The sequence below is a fragment of the Marmota flaviventris genome, chromosome 9 (genome assembly GCF_047511675.1).
Source record: "Marmota flaviventris isolate mMarFla1 chromosome 9, mMarFla1.hap1, whole genome shotgun sequence".
Lineage (NCBI taxonomy): Eukaryota > Metazoa > Chordata > Mammalia > Rodentia > Sciuridae > Marmota > Marmota flaviventris.
Window position 1 is genome coordinate 89,171,505 of NC_092506.1, and position 25,877 is coordinate 89,197,381.

The 25,877-nt window shown below is 31.2% G+C and overlaps 1 protein-coding gene across 1 annotated transcript in view; it reads left to right on the forward strand.

Annotated features, from left to right (window-relative positions):
* The window catches only part of Dync2h1 (dynein cytoplasmic 2 heavy chain 1), a 377,152-nt gene that overhangs the window by 157,945 nt on the left and 193,330 nt on the right, over positions 1-25,877 (forward strand). Inside the window, exons 66-70 of the mRNA XM_071616653.1 lie at positions 9,476-9,639; positions 11,399-11,518; positions 12,048-12,182; positions 14,606-14,749; positions 20,533-20,622. Of these exons, the coding sequence (XP_071472754.1) occupies positions 9,476-9,639; positions 11,399-11,518; positions 12,048-12,182; positions 14,606-14,749; positions 20,533-20,622 (653 nt within the window). The remainder of the gene's footprint in view (positions 1-9,475; positions 9,640-11,398; positions 11,519-12,047; positions 12,183-14,605; positions 14,750-20,532; positions 20,623-25,877) is intronic.

Sequence of the window (25,877 nt, forward strand, 5' to 3'; positions counted from 1 at the left end):
TGTTGAAGAGAGAGCCTGCAGATTGGGAGAAAATCTTTACCACATGCATTTCAGATAGAGCATTAATCTCTAGGATATATAAGGAACTCAAAAAAATCAATAAAAAAAAATACCCAAATAACCTCATCAATAAACAGACTAAGGAATTGAATAGACACTTCACAGAAGAAGAAATATAATTGATCAACAAATATATGAAAAAATGTTCAACATTTGCAGTTAGAGAAATGCAAATCAAAGCTACACTGAGATTTTATCTCAATCCAGTCAGAATGACAGTTATCAAGAATACAAGAAACAATAAATATTGGCAAGGATGTGGGGAAAATGTACACTCATACATTGCTGATGGGAATTCAAATTGGTGCAATCACTCTGGAAAGCAGTATGGAGATTCCTCAGAAAACTTGGAATGGAACCACCATTTGACCCAATTATCCCATTCCTTGGCATATACCCAAAGGACTTAAAATCAGTACACTAAAGTGACACAGCCATATCAGTGTAGCTCAACTCACAATAGCTAAATTGTGGAACCAACTTAGGTGCCCGTCAGCAGATGAATGTATAAAGAAATTGTGGTGTATACATACAATGGAATATTATTCAGCCATAAAGAAGAATGAAATTATGGCATTTGCTGGTAAATGGATGGAGCTGGAAAATATTATGTTAAACAAAATAAGCCAATCTCAAAGAAGCAAAAGCTGAATGTTTTCTCTGATATGCAGATGCTAATTCACAATAAACTGGCATAGGGGCTAGGGAAGAATAGAGGTACTTTGGATTAGACAGAGGAGAATGCAGGCAGGGGAGGGGTTACAGGGGTAGTAGAATGAACCGGACATTATTACTCTATATGCATGTATGATTGATTGCACAACCAGAGTGATTCTATATCATGTACAACCAGAAGAATGAGAAGTTATCCTCCATTTATGAATGACATGTCAAAACACATTCTACTCTCATTTATAACTAATTAGAACAAATTTAAAAAAATCTTTTCCACATATTTTGATGAAAAGAAGAGCAAGGTATTAATTAAATTCTTTTTTTTTTAACTTCCTCATTCCTTTGTGATTAGAAGCTCAGCTAAAGGAGAAGGTAGATTTAACCGTTTTAGTTTGTAAGTAGTTAAAGAACATTAGATCAGCTAGCTATGTAGAAGTTATTGAGGGAGATACTGGTGTGAGTGGCAAATAATTTAAGTTTCACTAATGATAAATATCAAGAGTTTTTTTTATTACTATTAATCATTCCGTTTCTTTATGGCTATTTCAGTTCCATGCTGGGTTAGAGAATGGAACCAGGAGTTATAGTAAATATGATAACTGACCATTCTTGGTTGGCTCTTGTGTTCCAGACACTTTTTTAAAGGGATGGTTGATTAGATAGCCATGTGTATGGGCAACATAATGTTGATGTGCGTGATTAGATATTGTATGTGTTTCCAGTGGCTGGTTCTCCCATATGGGTATGACTTTGGTAGTCCAATTGGTTCTGGACTTAAAGGACTTTGTTCAGGGTGGTCCAATGGACTAAAAATTTCTCGATTATTGCTTTTCTATCAGGAGCAATTTATCCTCTTAAGGATGTCTGGGTATATCTAGAGACATTTTTCATTGTCACAATTGGGGTAGCGGTGAATCTATGCCAGAGACATCTGAAAATGCAAGGAAAGCTTCCTAAAACAAATAATGTATCCAATACAAATTGTTAATAGTGCTGATGCTGAGAAACCTCTAAGGTAGTTTAGTAGTTCTGACCCATAAGTCTGTGTACAGGTATATTTCAGTTGGTCTTATTGTGCCATATTTAATAGATGTCTGTAGCATTGCATTGAATTTGCTAATCTATGTTTTTATTTATAGACATCTGTAATTCTATGTATCTGAAGGAGATAGGAACCAAAGGCAAGAATTGATTTATAACTTTTGAATTACCTCCAAAGCTTCCTTTTGCAGGAGCTGCCATTTAAACCTAGCCAAGTTTTTCCAAAGAGTCTATTTCTAGGAATGGAATATGCTGATATTCATAGGCCCAGAGGAGATTCAGATGTTGGATCTCCGTCTTTAGTGACTATAAAGCCTTAATTTAGCCTTAATGAGCTTTGGGATATTTCCTTCACCATCTCCTTTTGGTTAGTTGGATGGCAGTGTTTTAAATTTGTCTTCATTTAAAACTCATTCATCTTGAGTTAATTATGTCTGAATGGGAGACAATCCAGTATGAATAGTTTTTTTCACAGGAAACCTTTGCCAAAATGTTAATCATATAATGTAATGAAATTTGGCAATTTGAATGGCATTTAGGTTTATCTAACCCAGATGATGATATACTTTTGGATAGTTTGGACTAGTAATGCTGTTCTACATATAATAAATGAACTAAGTTTGATCTTCCTAAAGGAAAATAAAAAAGAAATCATTAGTGATTAGCAACATTCCAGTCTGCATATCAGTTATGGCAGCATTTTTTTTTTTTTATGTTAAGCATGGTAGAATCAATGGTGCCACTTTTTGGTTTAAATTTCAGTGGTCACAGTAAACCTTCAAAGCAATATTGGTTTCCAGAATCCAGACAAATAAAATTGTGTTGCATCCCTGCATTTTCCTCTTTAAGCTAAGAATTGACTTCATTTCTCTCACCTGCTGTATAAAAATTAAGATACCAAATCATAGTATTGTCTGTTCTTTTTTATCTCACCCAGGAAAAATACATTTCCCTTGTTCTATTCCCGTAATACATAACAGAAGCTCAAATCATAAAACAGCTAGCTACTTTTATTATCTTTGTACTTACATAATGCAGTTTCCTATTATGTTATGTTCTTTTGTGTTTTTTATTGAAAAGAGCTGGTAAATCTGACCTCTTAAAACACTGGGCTTATTTATTTTGTATACTGTTTGTTTGGTGTGTGTGTATGAGCTCTAGGCTGTGTACTTTTTTTTTTCATAGCTTATTGAGGTAAAATTGAAGTACAATAAAATGTACATTTTTGATTTATGCAATTTGATCAGTTTTGACATGATGTAATCATTATAATCAATATAAAAATCATTACCAATACTTATTTTTTTAAAAAAATTTGAAATCATGCAGACTGTTTTCTGCATGATTTATTATAAATCAATCACCATAAGATATGTAGAACCCTATCCCCACATCATTACTACTTCAAAATTAAATAGCACGATTATAAATATCTCACAGGTCAAAGAAGAAAGCACAAGAAAAGTAAGCAAAAAGTGTTTTGAACTAAGTGATAATAAAAGCTTAAAATATCAGAATCTCTAGGATTAAACAGTACTCAGATGAACATTTATAACTTAAAGTACTTGTATCAGAAAGAACGTAGATTAACAATCAAATTATTTTCAAATTAGGTAGCACAAAGTAAAAAATAAAGAGTAGGGACAGAAATATATGAAATAGAAAAGAAATAATACAGCTAAAATTTGATAAAAATCAAACAAGTGTGATCAAGAATAAAGTCAAGAACAAAAATTAATATCAATGGAAAGGGAGCTATCAAAACAATCCTACATATGCTAAAAATATATTAAGGTAGTACTACAATTGTATACCAATTGTGATAGCTTACATAATGTGGTCTACATTAGAGAAGAATTTGTGTGCTACTGAGAAGAAGGTGTATTTAGTCATTGATGGATGATTTATTCTATATATGTCTGTTAAGTCTAAATTATCGATTGTGTTTTTTACTTCTTTAGCTTCCTTACTTAGTTTTTATTTGGAGGATCTATCCAGTAGTGACAGAGTCAAGTTAAAGTTACCCAGTATTATTGTGCTTTGGTCTATTTGATTCTTGGAATTGAGAAGGATTTGTTTGATGTACATGGATGCTCCATTGTTTGGGGCATAACTATTTAAGATTGTTAGGTCTTGTTGATAGTTCTCTTAAGCAATATGAAATGGCCTTTTTTGTCCCTTCTGATTAACTTCAGCTTTAAGTCCACTTTATCTGATATAAGGGTTGAAAATTTTGCTTGTTTATGAGATCCTTGTGAATGATATTTTTTTCCCCACTCTTTTAACTTCATTCTGTGGATGTCTTTACCTATGAGGCAAGTATCTTGAAGCTAGCATTTTGTTGGGTCTTCGTTTCAATCCAAATCTGCCAGACTATGTCTTTTGATTGATGAGTTTAGGCCATTACATACATTCTATGTTATTATTGAAAAATGATTTACTCCCTGTCATTTTGATTTATTTCTGGTTTTTACTTTGAATTAGTTTCTCTTTTGATTGACTATTCTAGTGTAGTTCTTCCCTTTGCTGGCTTTTACTTTCATTTGTTCTTCATGAAATATTTTATTGAATGTGTTTTGTAGTGCCGGCTTTCTAGTTGTGAATTCTCTTAACCTTTGTTTATCTTGGAAGGTTTTTTTTCATCGTCAGTTCTGAAGTTGAATTTTGCTGGATACAGTATTCTTGGTTGGCATCCATTTTCAAGCTTGCTATACACTATTCCAAGATCTCCTAGCTTTGAGGGTCTGGGCTGAGAAATCAACTGAGATCCATACTGGTTTCCCCCTAAATATCATCAGCTGTTTTTCTATCCTTATTCTGTGTTGGATATTTTCATAATAATGTGCCTTGGTATAGTTCCATTGTAATTTTGTATATTTGAGGTCATGTAAGCCTCCTGTATTTGATTTTCCATTTCATTCTTTAGGTTCGTGAAATTTTCTGGTATTTCATTGAAAAGATTGTACATTCCTTTTCTTTGTATCTTCAAGCCTTTATCTATCCTGATAAATCTTAAATTGCCCTTATCAGGTCATCCCATATTTCTTGGAAGTTCTGTTCATGGTCTCTTAACATCTTTTCTCTATGGTCAACTTTGCTTTTGAGATTATATATTTTGTCTTCATTGCCTGAAGTACTGTCTTCCAAGTAATCTAGTCTGTTGGTGATGCTTTCCATTTGAATTCTTAATTTGGTTTGTTGATTTATTTATTTCAAGGACTTCTGTTTTTCCCTCAGATCTCTCTTTATTGAAGTAATCTTTCACTTTCTCTATTTTCTTTCTGATTTCACTCCCTATATTGTTCTGTTCTTTGTAGATCTCGTTTGACTATGCACATTCTAAATTCCTTCTCTGACATTTCTTCCACCATGGTGTCATCAGATTCTGTTATTTAAGTATCTTGTTTTGTTTGGGGTGATTTGTTCCCTTGCTTTTTCATATTATTTGTGTGTTTACCTATCTAGAAGTATGTATCTGAGGTAGTAGAGTTTTTACTCTGTTGACTTGGTAGTGTTCCCTGAAGGTTTCCAGTACCTCACTGTTTAGGGGGAGACAATTAATAACAACAATCAATGCAAACAATGTACAGCTTAAATCAAATAGTTTCTACATACATCTAAAATGCTAATTGTCACAAAAAACAGAAATGATAAGATCAGTTATTGCCCACAGTAAAAACAGTTAAGTTTGCAAAAGATTTTATAATTTTGAATGGTCAACTGGAAGAGAACAGAAGTGATGCAGGATGGAGGAAAGAAAATAAAAGTAAAAAACTAAAGAAGGATTGAAAGAGAATTAGAGATTGGCTATTAGGAGAAGAAAAGAGAGAAAGAGAATCAAGGGAAACAGATATGTGAGAAAAAATATATCTCTATAAAGTAAACATTAAAAAAATAAAGACTACAAAACAAAATTAAAATATACTATTCAAATATACTAGTCTGCAAAATATTGAATAATGAAAAATAATTGGCTTCAAAAATTCTAGAAATGAGAAATAAAACCAATATGAATATGTATAAATGTCTAAGGTCACAATTACAGAAAAGAAAAAAAAATCTCCATGAAAAGTTAAAGAATTGTGTCTCGATTCTCAGTTTTCCCTCTCAGCAGTGTTGGTTGGGAGTCAATGGGGTGAGAGAGGTAATTCTGTAGTTGGAATTCCTAGAGGCAGCATTTAGACTTAGGTGGTCTCCTGGCTCTTTGCTGGATGCGAATTGGTCTAGATAACTTTAAATCAGTGCACCACCAAGGCCCAGCCACTGCCAGTGGGCACTGAAAGTCTGCACCCCAGGTGTCTCCCCTGGCTTTCAATCTTATGTTTGAGAAGCCAATTCTTAGTCAATTATGTCTCTTGCTGCCCCGCTGCTACCCAGTTTGGGGTTCAGTCTCCTAACTTAATCTCTCCCACCCTCGTCCTTTCAAATTCCCAGCCAGGTGTGTCTTTTCCAGCCAGTCCTGCAAACAGCTGGGTTGGAGGGCGAGGGGTAGTGCTTGGTGGGTTTCCATGACGAGTAGTCTCCTGTATAATCCTCTGTCTATGATTGAAATTGTTCTGGTCACTTAGGTATACTCTTTGTCTTGCAGTGTGTGTTTATTGGGCCTGTATTTTGGGACAGACTTGGGTTTACCAGGAATTGGCTCCCTCAGCTGCCAGCCCCATGCCATAGCTAAAGAATGGTTTCTTCCTCTGTCCTCCTCAGGCAGCCTGGAAATATGGGAGCTTCTTTCCTGTACAAAGATATTGTGCAGCATGCTGTTCAGTTTAGTTGGGCAGTGTCTTTGATCTCTAAGTTCTCTGTACGCAGACACACCTTAGCCTCTTAAAAATGAGGGTTTCTTTTAGTCCCTTGTCCCTCCCTCCACTTTGCTTGTGGAGGGACTCATCTGGCTGGGTACTCCAGCTAGAAGCAGTGCTATGACACTGGGTATTTTTTCTTACAATATCCAACCTCCTGAGTCCCTGATGTGCTTTGAATGTTCAGTATTAAATTCTAATAAAGTCTCTCCTCCCTTTATTGGTTACCTACTTTGCTGAGAAACTGTCTATCTGCTTTTTTGGTTTAATGTCACAGAGCAGCCAGAAAAACGACCTTCTCTATTCCGTCATCTTAAAACTCTAGGCTGTGTACTTTTTTAAAGGTATTTTTTCATTTACTCCAAATTGCCAAATGTATTGGTGCATATTTTTAGATAATATTATCATATCTTTTAAATTTGTAATGTATTTGTAATGAGGCTTCCTTTTGTTCTTAGGTTGATCTTTCTAAGTTTTTCTTGATCAGTCTTCATAAGGGTTTATCAGTTTTAATAATCTTTAGAATACCAAATATTAATTTTGATTTTTTCATTATATTTTAAAATGGACTTTTGTCCATTATTATTCATTTCTATTATTTTCCTTGGATTTATTTATTTATTTTGGTTCCTGAGATGGAAAAGCAAAATAGTGATAGTCTTTTCCTTTTCCTAATTTATATCTATAAATTTTCCACCAAGTCCTTATTTAGCTTCATGTCTTATGTTTTGATTTCTTCTTTGATTTATAAATCATTTAACATTTTGTTGTTTAATTTCCCAGTAGTTGGATATTTTTGTTGTTGTTGTTGTTTTGTCTTTATATCCAACTTATCTCCATTGTGGTCAGGGAACTTATTCTAAAGCATTTTAATTTGGAGGGATTCTTTTGATGCCTTCTTTTTGATTTGTCATTTGGTTACCTTTAATAAATATTCCAGGTATGCTTAAAAATTGTGAAAATTTGACTCCTATTTGATTTAACTTTTATTTCAGGCCAGTTAAATCAAGTTTTATGTGGTATTCAGATCTTCCATATACTTGCTGTTTTTATTTTTTTTCTGTTTGTTTTATCGTGTCTTGAGGTAAATGCCTTAAAGTCTGTATTATTTTTAATATGTCTATTTTTCTTTTAGTTCTGAAAGCTTAAAAAGCTTTACTTTAAATATTTTGGAACTCTATTGTATATTTTGCATATACATGCTTTGAAATGTAATATCTTTTTATTCAATTATGTTTTTTATCATTAAGATATTCCCTTCTTTATATCTAGAAGCATCTGTTTTAGCGTCTGTTACTGGAATGTTACACTAAGTTTCAAGCTAGTGCTTACATGGTATATACTTTTCCATTCTTTTATTTTCAAGTTATGTTCATCTTTTATAAAAAGAAACTTTATTGTGTTTATCTAAGGTATAAACATTATGTAAGATACATATAGGTAGTAAAATGGCTATGATATGAAGCATGTTAACATATCCATCCTCTTTAGTTATCCTTTTTTTGTGTGTTGTGAGAGCAACTAAAATTTACTCAACAAAAATGCTGAATACTATATAATTTTATTTACTCTAGTTCTCATATTGGTGTATTTAGATGTAATTATTGCACATATGTGCTACTTTGCATCCTTTGAGTTACATCTTCCCATTTCCTCCCACCACTTCTTCCTTTGGTACCCACTGTTTTATTTTCTATCTCTGTGTATATGGAATTTTTCTTTATTTTTTTTAGCTGTCACGTGTTAAGAGAGATTGTGCAATAATTTTTTTTTCCTCTTTGTTTGGCTTATTTCACTGAAGATAATACTCTCCAGGCTCATCCATATTGTGGCAAATTGCAGGATCACCTTTTTTTTTTGTGGATGAATAATATTCCATTGTATATTTCTGTATCATATTTTCTTTATCCATTTTTCCAATGATGGGCACTTTGGTGTTTCTGTATCATGGCTATGTGAATAATGCTGCAGTGAACACAGCAGTGCAGATACCTTTGTGAGGTGGTAGTTTCATTTCATTTGGGTATCTATTCAGAAGAGGGAACCTTGTCATATAATAGTTATATTTTCCAGAATACCAATCTACAGTCCTACCAAATGTTTTCTTTTTTCCATAACCTTAGCAACATTTGTTATCTCTTGTCTTTCTGATAACACACATATCACGAGTGTATGATATTTTACAGTTTCAATTTGCATTTCCCTAATGAGTAGTGATGTTGAGTATTGAATATCTTTTCATTTATCTGCTGAACATTCTTATTTCTTTGTACAAATGTCTATTCGGGTTCTTTGCCCATTTTTAATTGGATTATTCATTTTTTCTGCTATTGAATTATAAGAATTTTTATAAGTTTTGATATCTTGATTTTTCTGATAAATTGTTTGCAAATATTTTTCAATCTGTAGGTTGCCTTTTTATTTAGTTGATAGTAGATATATTTGCATTTACTTATATCTTGATATTTTCCTAGATTTTATCATTCCATTTTCATGTATTACAAAATAAATACTAGTATAATAAACTTTTTAATAAATGAATTAGAAATAGAGAATAACATATAATTGAGTTTTTATTTTTGTAATCTATAATCCACTATTTCAGAAAAATTTGAAATACAAAAGATGTAGTTAATATTGAAACCATACTAAATATAAGCAGATATTCCTTTAATACTTCAGTGTTCCAGGATCATCAGAATGAATTATTCACTCTTGCTTATTAACAGGTCTTTCATTCTAATAGTTCCTTGGATAGCCTAAGCTTTGCTGTCCTTTAGACTATGTTTAAAAGCCTATAATAACATTGTAAGTATTTGAAAATTATATTTTTAAGTATCATATGGTGATATACAAAATATTCAGGGCAGTTAACTGCATTTGTGTTTTTTTTTAAACAGGACCACGTTATGTGGTACAAATAGGTGACAAGATTATTGACTACAATGAAGAATTCCGCCTTTTTCTATCAACGAGAAACCCAAATCCCTTTATTCCACCAGATGCAGCTTCTATTGTTACTGAGGTTAATTTTACTACAACAAGAAGTGGATTAAGAGGGCAGGTATGTAAAGACAATAGTCATAATATATTTACGTTAGAGTTTTTTGTATCTGTATATTTATTAGACATTGTGAATAGAAAGATATTGTATTAATCTGATTAGTATTAAAACTTATGATTTTGAAAACAGTTTTGCAAGTAAAGTTGTCAGGCTTATTTATCATCTCTGTTGTATATTGTATATTTGAAGCTGATGCAACATAACTCTAATTTTATAGTCTTATTTCTGTCAGATATGATAGATTTTGAGAGATGAATGGTTTGTAGAGATTAAGAAAACTTGCTTAATTTTTTTAAATTGGAAAATTGAAATACATGAAAGATGCAGTTAATTGACACATTCAGGTAATTGAGGGTTGTTGATTCCTGAGCCAATATTTTTAAAATCACAATCTTTGCGTTTTTAAAATTTAGTTTATCTGTATATGTGTCATTAAATTTTATGGTTTTTGTGTGAATTTCAAAATGATTTTTTATGCCCAGGCTTTTATTTATATATTTACTCATTTTTTTTTTTTTTGCTCTTGAAAGATAAGATGTTGATTTCTTGAGTATTTTTCTTTTATTCATCTAACAATAGTGATTTTTTTCTCTTGTTTGATTCATGTGAATGTGTATTTGCTATAAATTTTTCTTTATTGCAGTTTTTAAAACTTTTTTCAAAATATTATTTTCTTACTATACCATAGGACTCACTGAATACATTTATATGAATGTATCTTTTGAATGAGTTGATAATAATTCTGACAGATAAAACATTATAACAATCACTCTAAACTTGGCAGAATTAATTGACACAATTACTCCCTTCCATCTAAAAGCTCTCAAGGTAATTGCTAAAAGGTGCTATGTAGATTTAAGAACTAAGGAAAGGTGTCATTGGCTGTATTAATATTCAAAATTAGCAATTTAGGCTTCTTTTTTTTTTTTTGGTACTGGGACTTGAACCCCATGGGTACTTAACTCCTGAGCCATATATCTACCTCTTTTTAAAAATTTTTATTTTGAGACAGGGTCTGGCTAAATTGCTAAGGGCCTCACTAAATTGCTAAGGCTGGTTGTGAATTTACCATCCTCCTGTCTTAGCCTCCTGAGGTGCTGGGATTATAGGAATGTATCATCACGCCCACATATTTTTTACCAGCTTAACAGATAACAGTTTTAGCAAATATAATTCACATACCATACAATTACCAGTTCAAAGTGTATTATCCAATGGATTGTTAGTGGAAGTGCAAGTAGCTGTGCTTAAGAGTTTGAGGAACAAACTCATCATTTTACTTTCTACCAACAATGTAGGAGCGTTCCATTTTCTCCATATTTTTGCTAATTCATATTAGTTGTCTCTTTAGTAGAAGCTGTCCTTGTAGATGTGAAGTAATATCTCAATATTTTAAGTAATATATCTTGTTATTTTTTGATGTAACTGCTTATCAATAGATGACTATTCCATAGTTTTAAAAAATCTAACTTTAGAACTAAATATTGCTTATTGATTTGTTAATTACTATAATTTCCTACAGCTCTTATACTATTAAGCATTTTATTGATCAATTTAACTATTTATCTAATATCTTTTTCATCAGATATAATTGTGAAAGTGTTTCATGTTTAATTAAAAAGAATGAAATGAGGTAACATAGTATCATAATACTTGAAGGATTTGGTCAATACAAGGCCTGTGTAGGAAGTTTTTTTTCTTGTTTTATGCTTTATTGTTAGGATTACCTTGCCCCTCTTTCCTTTTTTTTCCCCCTTAGCTTTTGGCTTTAACCATTCAACATGAGAAACCTGACTTAGAGGAACAAAAAACAAAACTATTACAACAGGAAGAAGATAAGAAAATACAGCTAGCCAAGCTTGAGGAATCTCTTTTAGAGGTAAAATTGAGCTATTTAGTATATTTTTTGTATTGCTTTTTCTCTTTAATAAATAAAAATAACAGTGCCTTTTTAAAAAAATGAGTAGCACTTTCAGAATGTTTTTGTTTTCAAAGGTCTACAAATATCTAATGCCAAAATTCAAACAGAAAACAAGGAGATAGATTTTGGAATATAAGATCTTGAGGAATTACATTTGAGACAAGCAAATTCAACTAATAATTTTTTATACTGCCTTGTTGCATTATTTATCATATGTTCAGAATTTAAAAATTATTAAAAGTTGGCATGAATTTATAATTTAATCTATAATTTTATATACTTTTATTTTTATTAGATATAATAATGACATCATATAATAATATGCTATATTATTTGATATAGGATGACCCAGAGTATTTAAATTTTTTAAAAATAACAAGTTCCTATAAATATTATCAAATTAGTGACAGTTAATATGGGCTTCCTTTAATTGGTTATTTTAACATGTCTAACAATGTTTGTATTATTTTGTTAATTTTTTCTACAGACACTGGCCACATCCCAAGGCAATATTTTGGAAAATAAGGATTTGATTGTATCTTTGAATCAGACAAAAGCAAGTAGTGCACTTATTCAGGACTCACTTAAAGAATCTTACAAACTCCAGATTTCCCTTGATAAAGTAATTATTTCCTCTTGATTTTCTATCAGGTTTTCTTAAATAATTATGTTAATATGATAGAAAATTCAGATCAGGACTTGAGGGTAATGATTATGTCTAAGAAAGAACGCCATAGATAAACATCAGAGCCTTGGGTCTGATTCTTCTTATTATAGAGAGTCGGCTAAGATGTTGGGCTCATGGAGAAAAAAGACTGCTGGTCCACATACACTGGTGGGGTCTACTGATTTTTCACATGTTATCCAAGGTAGAGCTATAATGTTGTACTAAAATTGAAAATGAATACATTAAAAATGAACGTTAGGAGGCAACATCTTTGCCAATTGTGTAAGTGAGCTTTTTTTCTGTTACAAATGCCTGAGATAAATGAACTTAAAAAGAGAAAAGGTTGATTTTGCTTACAGTTTTGGATGTTTCAGGCCATGGTCAGTTTGCTTATGGCTATGGGAAGCAGGAGAGGAAGGAAGAGTGGGAAGAAGGAACCAGGATACCATAATTCCCTTTGAAAACACTCCCTCAATTCTCTAAGAATTCCCACGAGGTCCCACATTTTAAAGGTTCCACTACTTCCCAATAGTATCATGGTCTGGGTGCCTAACCTTTAACAAATGAGCTTTAAAGGGACATTTCAGATCCCAACACTTTTAGGACTTTTCTTAAGATAAAGCCAGTTAAAGATACTAATGGAGTTATAAGCTATTATTTCCATTAAGAAACATTTTTTCCCTAGTTATTCTGTATGCCATCAATGTGATGATCTGAACCATTTTCTTACCAATGGCTTTAAATTATTTTTACTTTATTCTTTTGATGTTTCCTTTAACAAAGTTTCAGTCCTTTATCAGTACAATATCTTTTCCTTTCTTGCATTCTAGTGACTGATCTTTGTTGGAAATAAATGACCAGGGAAATAAATGTTTTTATGAATTTTCAGGCTCTAACCTGACATGAGCTCCAACTGATAGGTTTTAATTATCTTCCATTTGTCTTAATGACTTTTTCAGCTTTTCCTCAATATTTTTTATAAATTTTACACTTCTTTATTGCTGCTTTCTTCACTTGGGAAAGAGCTCTGTTGCAACCAGAAGTTGAGCAAATTTTATAGCCTGATTCCTATCTAGTCACCCTATTTTCCTTACCAAGTCTAAACTTTGCAGATTGTCAGTTGTGATTTCCAGTTTCTACCAAAAGGATTTTGAACTGTATATGCCTTTTCTTACTTAAAGAAAGTAAGAGGGCTGGGGATGTGGCTCAATCGGTAGTGCGTTCGCCTGGCATGCGCGGGGCGCTGGGTTCGATCCTCAGCACCACATAAAAATAAAATAAAGATGTTGTGTCCACCGAAAACTAAAAAATAAATATTAAAAAAGAAAGTAAGAAAGTAAAAAAATTATGTATCACATAATTTTACCAGTATCACATTTTTAATTCCAGTTAAAATTCCAGCTTTGATCATGACATGGAGGACCTCCTCAGAGTTCTAAGATCATTTAATCTTATGATCCTTCTATTTCTATAATTCTTTATTTTCTGTCAGAATGAAGGTTCTTATCATTATTTGCTCTTCCTCTGCTTACATTAAGCTGTGCTATTAGATGATGTGCAAACCTGTTACAGTCATCTTCTTTTCCTGATTTTTTTTCTTGACATGTCCCACATACTTGTCTCATAGTTTAAACTTTTCTCTGCTAACCTAGTAGTTCCATGCTCTCTTGCATACCTTACCTAAACAGATTTTTTTAAAAAAAATGTATAATTGCATTTTCTATTGTCTGATTCTGTTTACTATTCTATCTTGCCCTCTTTCCCCAAGTACGTTTGGTCCTCATTAAGACTAATATATGAACCATTTTTAGCTCTGTTATCTGAGGGGCAGAAAAGTATTTGAAATAATGTCTCTCCCAATATTCATTTGTAAAAACGTAAATTCCTAATGTGATAGGATAAGGAGGTGGGACCATGATTATGTCATGAGTGTGGTCCCTCCTAGGTGAGATTAGTGCCCTCATAAAAGACAGCTGAAGGAACTTATTTGCCCCTTCTTGTTTGACATAGCAAGAATCAACTGTTTCTATGAACCAGGAAATGGGGTCTCACTAAACACCAAATCTCCCAGTGCCTTAAGAATCTCAAATTTTCTAGCCACCCAAACTGGGAGAAATTAATTTCTATTATTGAAAAGCAAAACTAGTTTAGTGTATTTTGTTATAGCAGCCTGAATGGACTAAGATGTATATTGTCCTCAACTTCATAAAAATAGGAATAATAATGATGTTTTTTGAGTTGCAAATTTATTTGATTTGTTATCTTATTTGTTGTATGTGTGTGGAAATTTAAGAGGGTGGCTAGACATGTGCATAGTGGTCTGTAGGTGGCAGTAAAGCACTATACTAAAGTGTTTCCCCTTCTCCAATGATCCACAGGAGCGGGATGCCTATCTTCCTCTGGCTGAGAGTGCCAGTAAGATGTACTTCATTATCTCTGACTTGTCTAAAATTAATAATATGTACCGTTTTAGTTTGGCTGCTTTTCTACGACTTTTTCAACGAGCTCTGCAAAACAAACAGGTAAGCTGTTGGTTGCCCTGTGGTTGAATTTGACCAGTCACTTTACTATGTACTTAATTTATAATAATAATTTTCTGATAAAACATGTAGAATTATGCTTCAGAAGACCACATCTATTACTTTCAACATATATTTAAAATAAACCAGTTTCTTAATTTCATTTTATTTTCTTAACGGTTCTAATGTAACAGTCTTTTGATGGAAACAATTTATGTTTTTAGAATAAATTAATAAGTAAAATATGATGATTAAAAATCTAATAATTAATAAAAACATAAAATAAGAAATTATCCATATAACCCCAGTACATAGTATATATCTTTGTTTGAGACCATAATATGAAAGTATTGTTCTTAATAATGTGTACACAGTAATGTACTGCTTTAGGAAGCTTATATTCTAGTGGAGGGAAAGATATATAAAGGATAATATTGTTTTAAAGTAGCACACTGTAATTAAAAAATGTATACTGTGGGCAACTTCCATGTCAATAAATAAATACATAACTACACAATATTTTTAAGTGATAGGTTATCTCTGCGGAGTATCATATTATTAAAAACATTTTCTTATGTTCATGTCAGAAATTTTGTCAGGATAGAACAGGGATGGCTTGTCTCTGTTTTACAATGTCTGGGGCCTCAGGCTGGAATGTCTTGAGGATGTGGTGGGGAGGGGTTTCACTTGCCCAGGTGGCTGGGATGGGAGGACTTGATAAGTAGGACTGCTTACTGCAGCACCTCTGTGCTAGGTTTGACTTCTTTACAGCACAGAGTAGATGGACTTGTTGTATTATACCTTGGGGCACCAAAGGCATATTCCAGTGAATGAAGTAGAAACCTTTTATAACCTAGCCTTAAGTTAGTGTTATTTCTGCTGTCATGTATTGGCTGAAACAGTCACAAGCCTGCCCATATTCAAGGAGAATAGGAAGTAGACTTCACCATTTGATGGAAAGAATATTGAGTAATTTTGGGGTTATGTTTTAAAATAGCTGTAGACATTAATAGGTTCTTACCCCCACCCACCAAGTGTTTTCTTAAATCCTAGACTTCATCTTGGCTGGGGTAAAAATGCACATTTGTAAGCTTTTGACAAATACTAATTATCCTTCAGAAATATATGATTATTGGTGTATTAAACTGATTCAGTGATGACTTTTTCTTAACATGTTAACAACATCTTAACAACAGGTATTTTATATCTTTAAATAATTGTTCGATTAAACAATTGAAAATTATTTCATTGTTTTTGTAAATCTTTGATCATTTGTAAGGCAAATATAACTTATAAAACAAATATAACATTTGATATTTGCATTTTTCTTCAGTGAATGATGTTTTTATATCATTTGTGTATTTTCTTTATGTTAATTATATAGTAGAGTTTTAAGAGATTCTTATATATTAAGGGTCTAAAGTCTTTTTCATGTGCTACATGTGCCTTTTTTTATTTCTAAAATATTTCTGCAAAGCCAGTTACATCAAAATTATCTTCTTGGTTTTTATACTTGGAATGAGTATGATATTAATGTTTTAAAAATATTTTAAAAATAAAAATGTTTATAAAATAAAAATGTTTTACAGAAGAAAATAAACTTTTCTTTTGATTAAATTAGGAAGCACTGTTCATATGCTTTTGAAATAATATTTTTGGACGAGAATAAATTTTTCTTTTGCTTAAATAATGGAGCACAATTTCATGGTCAAGTAAATTTACTTAAATCTCTTTTTCAGGGGAAAGATTATTCATTTAATAAACATTATTGCAGACTTACTTATAACTTATAAATATATAGCAGACATTCCAGGCATTGTGCTAGGTTCTGGGAGTGTTTCGCAGAGACCAATAGGAAAAGCTACTCCTTATCTTCGTTGGTGTGGACCATTTGATATTTTTTCCATCAGTGAATTGTTTTATATATCCTTTTTTATTTGCTTATTAATCATGATTCTGTTATTAATTTTTTCTCACTAATGTATGTCATTCAAATTTGCTCTCACATTCAAATTTGAAATAAATTTCCATTTAATACTGACCTTGTGCTTTGGTATAGATTTTGTTAGCAAAAATTTCTCTACACAGTCATAGTTCATGTCTCTAGTATATATTTTTCATTTCCTTTGGACAAACACTAGATTTTGGTCTTTAGGTTTAAAAAAATAGTTTAAAACATTACATTTAATCAAACTATTTATAATATTTTACTTTTGGAAACATTTTTACAAAATATATAGAATCCAATAAGGTCTATAAGAATTAATTCATAACATATGATTGATTTTATTCTGATTCACTGTGTCAGCAGATAAAAATAAGGATAATTATGCTTGTCTTTTACTGGGGAATGAATTAGAGCAAATTATATTCCATGTTTTTATGATTTGTCAAAATGTATCCTAATGTTACATATAACTAAAAAAGTAAAAAAATAATTCTAAAAAACTTTAAAATTATATGATAAATTTATTTATAATTCCTCTTTATTCTTTGGTCACAAAATATATATGTTAAAAAATCAGTAACTATATACTGTGGTATGAGAACTGATAAATAGTGTAGAAGTTCAATCAAACTTAGTAAGTGTATTAGTGTTCTTTATGTTTTAGAAAAGCTAATCCACTTTCCTCAGTTATAATAGTACTGTAATAATATGTACATTGATCAAATTTCACCCTTGTGTGTGCATATATGTGGGTGTATATGTGTACATTTCAATTTATTTTTAAAAAGTAACATAATTTTAAATATGTAGAGTAAAAACCATGCTTTTCAGTGTTTTGTAAATCTAGATCTTATAGGTACTGTATTCTGTTTTATTTTTTCTTACACTTTTTTTTCATTTTTAATTGCTTCATTATAGTTATGCATAATGGTGGGATTTTTACATATTCATTGTTATATGAATACAACATAACACTATAATTTGACCACTATAATTTCCTAACTCTGTTTTATAATAGAGTGTATTTTAGTGAATCTAAGTCTCAATTTCATAATTGATCTTTCTTAATAAGAGGAGCATTTGCTATATAAACTAGGAACAGACAATTCTTCTGGTTAGAACATGCTACCAACACCACCAGAAGTGTACACTTGAAGTATCTGGGTACAACTAATCTTTATTGGTGTGGACCATTTAATATTTTTTCCATCTCTAAATGATTAAAATTATTTTAGTAGGTTTATTTTGGTTGTTGTTGTTGCTGTTAGTTATAATCACAAGGAACCAAACAAATTTAATTATTATATCAGAATTGAACTTTATAAGACATATTCTTCAAATGCCTCCTGAAGTGAGAAGTAAAATTTACATTATAATGAGAGAAAATTTCAGCTTATTCAACCCTCATTTCTATGCCAAGCAATATTTTTTTTATTAAAAGAAATAGCCATTAGTGATATCCTTTCAAATGGTGGCAGTCATGTACATTGGAAATACCAAATGAGATAAAAAACTAAAGGTGTATGTGAGTTTTTGCTGTATCGGTCTCAAAATTATTGTTATCCTTATTCAACCTGTAGTGCATAGTTCAGTATTGTTTAGGTTCTCATATTGAGGATGAGAAATATAAGATGATTTTGGTCATCTTATTTTGGGACTGAATGGATAATTATATAATACAAGTAATTTAAATGGCCTTAACCCAAATTGAAATAGTGTTTTTAAATTACTTATTTTTAAATGTTTGTATTAGTATATTATAGTTATATATAATATTGAATTCATTTTGATGTAATCTTACATGAATGGAATATGAATAGCTCCACTTCAGTCCCCATTACTTTGTGTTTTCCTCCCCTCCTTCCTTATCCTACTCCCCTACCTGTACTGTACTAGTCTTCCTTCTATTTATTTACAGTTTTTTGAATTGGTGCACTATATATATATGTATATATGGTGAAATTTACTGTGGTACATTCATATATATTCATTGCATATTTTTGTTCATTTCGTTCTACAGTTTTTTTTCCCCTTTTATTCTGCTTCCTCCCCTTCTATTCCTTTCCTCTACTCTACTGATTGCCCTTCCATTTTCATGGGTTTCCCCCACTTTTTTCCTCTTATTTTGCTCTAGTTTCTGCATATAAGAGAAAATAATTGATACTTGACTTTCTTGATCTGGCTTATTTAATTTAGCTAGATGTTCTCTAGTTCTATCCATTTATCAGCAAATACCATAATTTCATTCTTTTTTTTATGACTGAATAAAACTCTATTGTGTAGATATACCAAATTTTCTTTATCCATTTGTCTGTTGTTAGGCACTTGGACTTGTTCCATAATTTGGCTATTGTGAATTGCACTGCTATAAATATTGATGGGCCTGTATCATTCTAGTATGCTGACTTTAGCTTTTTAGGATAATGGTGGTTCTATATTTAGTCTTTTGAGTAATTACCATACTGCTTTCCAAAGTGGTAATGCTAATTTGCAGTCCTACCAAAAATGTATAAATTTATACAAAAATGTAACTTTATCCTACATTCTTGCCAGCATTTATTATTGTTTGTATTCTTGATGATTGCTATTCTGAGTGAGATGAAATCTCAAAGTAGTTTTGATTTGCATTTTCCTGATTTCTAGGGATGTTGAACATTTTTTTAAATATATTTGTTGGCCATATGTATTTCTTCTTTTGAGAAGTGTCTCTTCAGATCTGTTTTCCATCTATTGGTTGCAATATTTAAGGGGAGAGTTTTTTGTTTTAATTCTTTATATATTCTGGGTATTAATCCCCTCTCAGAGGAGCAGTTGGCAAAGATCTCCTTCCATTCTGTAGTGTCTCTTATCACACTCTTGTTTCCTTTGCTGTGCAGAAACTTTTAAATTTGATGCCATACCACTTATTGATTCTTGTTTTTATTTCTAGAACTTTAGGGGTTTCATAAGGAAATCAGTGCCTGTGTCAATATGTTGGAATGTTGAGCTTATGTTTTCTTCTTATAGTTGCAAAGTTTCTGGTCTGATTTCTAGGTCTTTGAGCCACTTTGAGTTGACTTTTGTACACGTTGAAAGATAGAGATCTAGTTTCATTCTTGTACATGTAGATATCCTATTTTCTCAGGACTATTTGGTAAAAAGGTTGTCTTTTCGGCAACATATGTTTTTGGCACCTTTGTCAAGTATCAGATGACTGTGTCTATTAGAATTTGTTTTGTGTCTTCTATTTTCTTTCATTGGTTTTCACGTCTGTTTTGATAACAATAGCATGTTGTTTTTGTTATTATAGCTCTGTAGTATAATTTGAGATCAGTTATTGTGGTGCCTCCAACATTGTTTTTGTTGCTCAGGATTGCTTTGACTATTATGGGTCTTTTATTGTTCCAAATAAATTTTAGGACTTTTTTTTTATAGTTCTGTGGAGAATGTCATTGATATTTTGATGGGGATTATAATGAATTTGAATAGCACTTTTGGTGGTGTGACTATTTTAGCAATATTAATTCTACCTTAGATAGTGTTTTTGATGCTATGAGAATCAAAATGTTATGGGTGAAATTCAATTAATTTTGTTTTTGGGGGAATTGGAGTACATAAGAGTTCAATATCATTTATTAAAAGTTTTATGCATTTTAGAAAAACACATAAAATTTTATATTAGTGTATAAATTTAATTCATTTATTTGTTTAGTCCTTTGGGGTTGATGGGCAAAGGTGCTATTTCAGAATCAGTTTTGTGTCTGGAGAAATAATTTATAAGAATGATTAAACTCTGCAGTACCTTTTAAATGTAATAACTTTCCTAATGCTCTTTCAATTATTAAATTGTAATCTACAGGTGTTTGAAAATACAGAACAGAGAATCCAGTCTCTTATAAACTCATTAAAACATATGGTATATGAGTATATATGTCGTTGCCTATTTAAGGTAAGAAGCATTATATTTTTTCACATATAATATACTATATGAAGCCAGTGTGGTGGCATTGTTCCAGCTACTTGGGAGGCTAAGTGAAGAGGATCACTTGTACATAGGAGTTCATGATCTGCCTAGGCAACACAGTGTGACCCCAATTTTAAAGTATATGTGTATATTTGTGTGTGTGTGTGTGTATACACACACACAAATTACTTCATTCTTGATTTTTTTATAGAGTTTACAGTTATATAACCATTTAACCACTAGAATTGGCCTTTTTGCCATTTTCTCATTATATTCATTGCTTATTGGAATATCTTACAACATTCCAGGATTTTGTGAGGTGAAAAGGGAAGTGTGGAAGAGAGAGTAAACACTTGGGTTAGCTGCCTTGGCTCTGAACATTTCAGTAAAAACAGATTGCATATTATCTAAAGGGTTTCTTATCCTCAACCTCTGATATTTTGGGCACATAATTATTTGTTATGTGAGGAGTGTCATGTGCATTTTAGAACATTTAGCAGTATTCCCGATCTCTGTGAATGAATGCCAGTAGGACTTGCTCCCCTTGACTCCCCATTTGTAAGAGTCAAAACATGTCTCTAGACATTGCCCAATGTCCCTAGGGTCTTGGGAATAAAATTGTTTCTCATTGCTAACGTTATTAGGTAAACTAATACCTGCTTCTGAGTTAGGAGGAGTTGGAGTAGGTTGTTGTGGAAGCCTTCATATTATGAAGGTTCCAGAGAAACATGCAATAAATAAAATTATAAAAAAAAAAAAAAAGAAACTTTTGACCTTTAGAGAAAACATGGAGACTTTTCATTTAGGATTAAAAAAAAAAAAGTCTTTGAGTGTAGCTTAAGATATAATATTAAAGAAGATAAAGGCAGTTAACTGAGTTTGAGAAATAGTTATCATGGTTCATTTATAAAAAGACTTAGCAAATCTTGAAAATTATCAATATTTTTTTTAGAAAGGGACATTAATTTTTATTTTTTAAGAACTTTATTTGAGACAATAATTTTTTAAATATCTTTCAGTATTTTGACAAAGATTATTATTGGGAGTTCAAGAAATTATGCTTGAGCATTTCTGCAGAATTCCTTCTTTAATGGGAACTTGGATTTGTATTTTTCTTTTAATGGTCTTATAATTAGTTCACTATGATTCTAAAATTCACCCTTTGGGTCTCAATTTTTAACTTGTATAAAATGTTGAATTATAAGCAAGTAATGTCAATCTAGTTTATCAGTAAAATGGATGATCTTAGAGGATAACCTTTATAGTGATAGTTTCATTAGTTATAATTCTCATGATGTCTGTAACATTTGTATAACATATTATCATGTAATAATTAATTATTTTTTATCACACAAACTTAAAAATATTTTCAAAAGGAGCTTTAAACTTTATGGAACTGTAATAGAAAAAAAAACCCTAAAGATTAATTTATTTGTTATAGTCCATTTCCTTTCTCTTTTGTATTCATATTTATAAAAATGTAGTTTTAAAAAACTGATTATATACTTTGTTCTATAGCTTCTCCTTCGTTACAATAGGTCCTAAAGATTTTACCATAAATATAAATATGTTAACCTCATTATTTTTAGTGATTGTATGCCATTCAAAAATGTGGCTATACAGGTTGAATACTCTTTATTCACAATGCTTAGGATCAGTGTTTCACATTTTGGAAACAGTGAGAAGTTTTTTTTTTTTTTTTTTTTTTTACCAGTTAACTCCCACCCATTGAGTGATTAAAGATACCTCTTTCCTTGTATAATTATTAATCTTGGATGTTATCAGTCTTTTTAATTTTTACCATGCTCTGGTTTATAAATGTTGTCTTACTTTTTTTTTTTAATGTCTTCTCTTTAAAGTTTTTTTTTTTTTTAACTCTCCTCCCTTATCCTTCTGTATTTCTCTATTTTTCTTAATATTTTAAAGAAAAAGCTTTTGCTTTATATAGAGCAAGTCCACTTTGTGGTAATTATGGTCTTTAAGTTTTATTTTTTAATCATTGAACTTACTTATTTTTATTTCTATTTATTTATATGAGAAAATTTTTAATGATATGTTAATCATTTTTATTTTCTAGTTAATATATTAAATTACAGTTTCATTTTGGTCATTCTCAGTAGTAATGTATTTAATGCTTTCCTATTTTCCTTCCTAAGACCTCTACATTAAAATAGACTGTGATTTATAAAAATGTCAAGGAGCTATAGTTATATTAATCTGTTCCAAATTCTTTTGGAAAGTGGATATGTTATAAATAAATCTTATTCTTAAATAGTGCTTTAGGTTTAATGATATCATCCTTCATATTTTTTTCCAAATATTAGTAGCTTTTTTTGTTAGTTTCTTATTTCTAAGCTATATATCTGTATTTCAGTTTATATAGTTTCATTTTATTTTTAGCAATACATTATCTTTGCTAATAAGGTTTAAGTCCTATGTTATATTTTGCAAAGTAATTAGGGAAGGATAAGTATTTAGTATGAACATGTTTTGACATGTCAGTGGAATATAGTTAGGGTTACTTCTTTGAAATCACTTTGCTTTTTAAAAAATACATTTAAGTTAGACTAAGGCAATGTTTTGTTATACTGGGAGAGAGGTTGAGAAGCTTTACTTCCTTAATATTTTAGTGCTCAATTGGAGTTTTTCATTGCCTATATTGAGTTTCTATTGTGAACAGTTAAAATCATAAAAAGACAACTATGCAAACTGTGGTTTGCAGTTCTTAGGTCATGTTTGTAATTGATGATGTAATATTTGTTGTGTAAAATTCATTTCTGTTTGAGTAACGTTCAACCTATACAGCATGAATTAAATATTCCATAAAGTTTCAAAAGGAATAAAAATTCAGAAAGCATATTAATCCAAAAGCAATGAGGTATTTCTCAAGTTTTGGAATTATAACTACTGAGAATGGAACCATTTTCAAATTTTTGTGAAAGCTTTTGGGATTTAGCAATCAGTGTAATATTAAACTGCCTGCCAGAATTTCTCTTGTGCTGATTTAGCTGTTGTGTTGGTGACAGCAATATGGCAACAATAGATTTTTGAAATAGAGACAGACTAGGATTATTAGCATTCTCATCACAGTGAGCTGAAAGAAAGTTGACCTGGAATAGAAGAATGATTGACTTGTTTTATGGCAGAAAATTTAGACTACCCAAGTAGAGAAAACTATCTAGTAATTTCAGCTTAGATTAACCATGTCATTATTTTTTTCTTCAAAATCAAAAGTTTTTATTTCAGCTGATTAAGTATTTTAGAAAATTGAAATATTTGGTCATTGAAATATTTGGTTCCCTGAAACTTATGATTATTATAAAACTATGTACAAGTTAATCTTTTGCATGTCATTTCTTCCATTTCAGTTTGACCCAGAGTAATGGAAGCTATTGTGAAGTGTTGGTTTCAAGCTAGTGAATCAACAGAAGAGGGTTGGAAGGGAGGATTGGGAGGATATAGTTTTACTGTTTCTTCCTCTTTATGGAAGTATTAAAGAGATTTGAAAAGATATAAAAAGAATGTCTCATGGGTTATGAAGAGAATTTTTTTTCATGCAAACTCCTTGACTATTTTCTGTATAGCTCACTTTACCTTTCTTTTCAAACGAATTTGCTTATTGACTGAGTAAAATTCAAGTGGACACTATTTTAAAATAAAATATGAATAACATCTCATTGTTTTAATTTTACAATTTATTTAATTTTTATATTTTTTCCTATCAAAATGTGTTTTGTTATGTTAAAAATTGGAAATTTTCTCCCTGGATGTTTAGACATGAAATAACCGGTGGTGATTACAATAGTTCTTGATAATTGAGATAATATTTTTATACTTCAATAGCTTTTAAACTTTCAATATCAAATCTAACCATTTGAGTTTTTTGAACATATATTTAATGTGCATAGAATTGCCCATTGAAATGTATGATTTAGCTGTAAACCCAAGTGCAAGTGCTCAAGTTCTGTGCTATATCATCTCCTTTCATTAAAGTGAGACTTTTCTTTCTAAAGTAATATATACTTTTCATTAAATGTTTGATGAAATTTATGCAATAGAAATAAAATAAATGAATTGCTTATATTTTCAACCGTTTCTTAGTCTCTAAGAATCATGGAATTTATGAAATATTTTTAGAGTAATTTTTTTCTAGCATCATATATAGCATATCAGTTCACTACATATGAGGTAGTTATTATTCATCACTTTTTGATAAATGCCTTAAATATTTTGCCATTTATGGCTTACAATAGTCCTGTTATACAAAGGAGGACACTACTAGATTTAGAACTAATAACCTTTTGCTGCTCAGATCTAGAAAATGTTGGAGTTGGAATTCAAATTCATTCTATATTATGTTTAAGATATCTTGGTAACAGGATGCAGATGAAACAAACCACTATATCTAGAAATGTGATCTTGATCTCAGGTATAAAGTGGACTTTGAAGATTTCTTCACATCATATTAATTGTGATCTAATACTTTACTTTATGTGTGATATAATGGTTTGGGAGAAATGATTTATACCACTCAGTGGCCTTTTTTTCTTCATTCAGCCAGTTATTCAAGTAGATGACCAGTTGAGATGTTACTTTTATCTATTCCCTTTTCTATTAAAGTGTTTTCTAATAGAACCATTATTTCAATGGAACGAATAATGAGAGATTTTGGGATCCAGGATGGCCAGCGTCTCATTGGGGGGTTCTTCTGCCCAGAGGAGACCAAGCCACCCTAAATCTTAATATCTCAAATAATTAACAAATAATAAAACACAAACACTGAGAAATATATTTATAAACATTGAAGCCCCTGATAGATCGAGTCCACATGGGTTCTTGAACTAGACAACGAGAAAATGGCTCTGGTGGTTTATTTAAGAAGATACATCAAAGGCAGGAATAAAGTTTCAAGGGCCTAGTCTTGCTTCATGATGTCTTGTAGTCAGCAAGTTGGTTGACATCTCAGCAAGTCCCACCCATCTCAGGTGCTGTGTGAGATTTTAGGCAGAGCTTGATGGGGAAGTTCACCTGCATCAGGCAGTCAGTCCTTGTGGGGGGTGCCCCAGAGAATTCCCAGTCCCAGACTTATTCCCTCAGGAGGCTACTATGCGCAACAGAGTCCACACACAAGCCCACAGATGGCTCATGACAGAAGTATAGTAACACAGAATTAAAATGTATAAATCTTTTGTTCTGAGAAGCAAAGTAAGTCAAGAATTTTTAAAGACACCAAAAATATG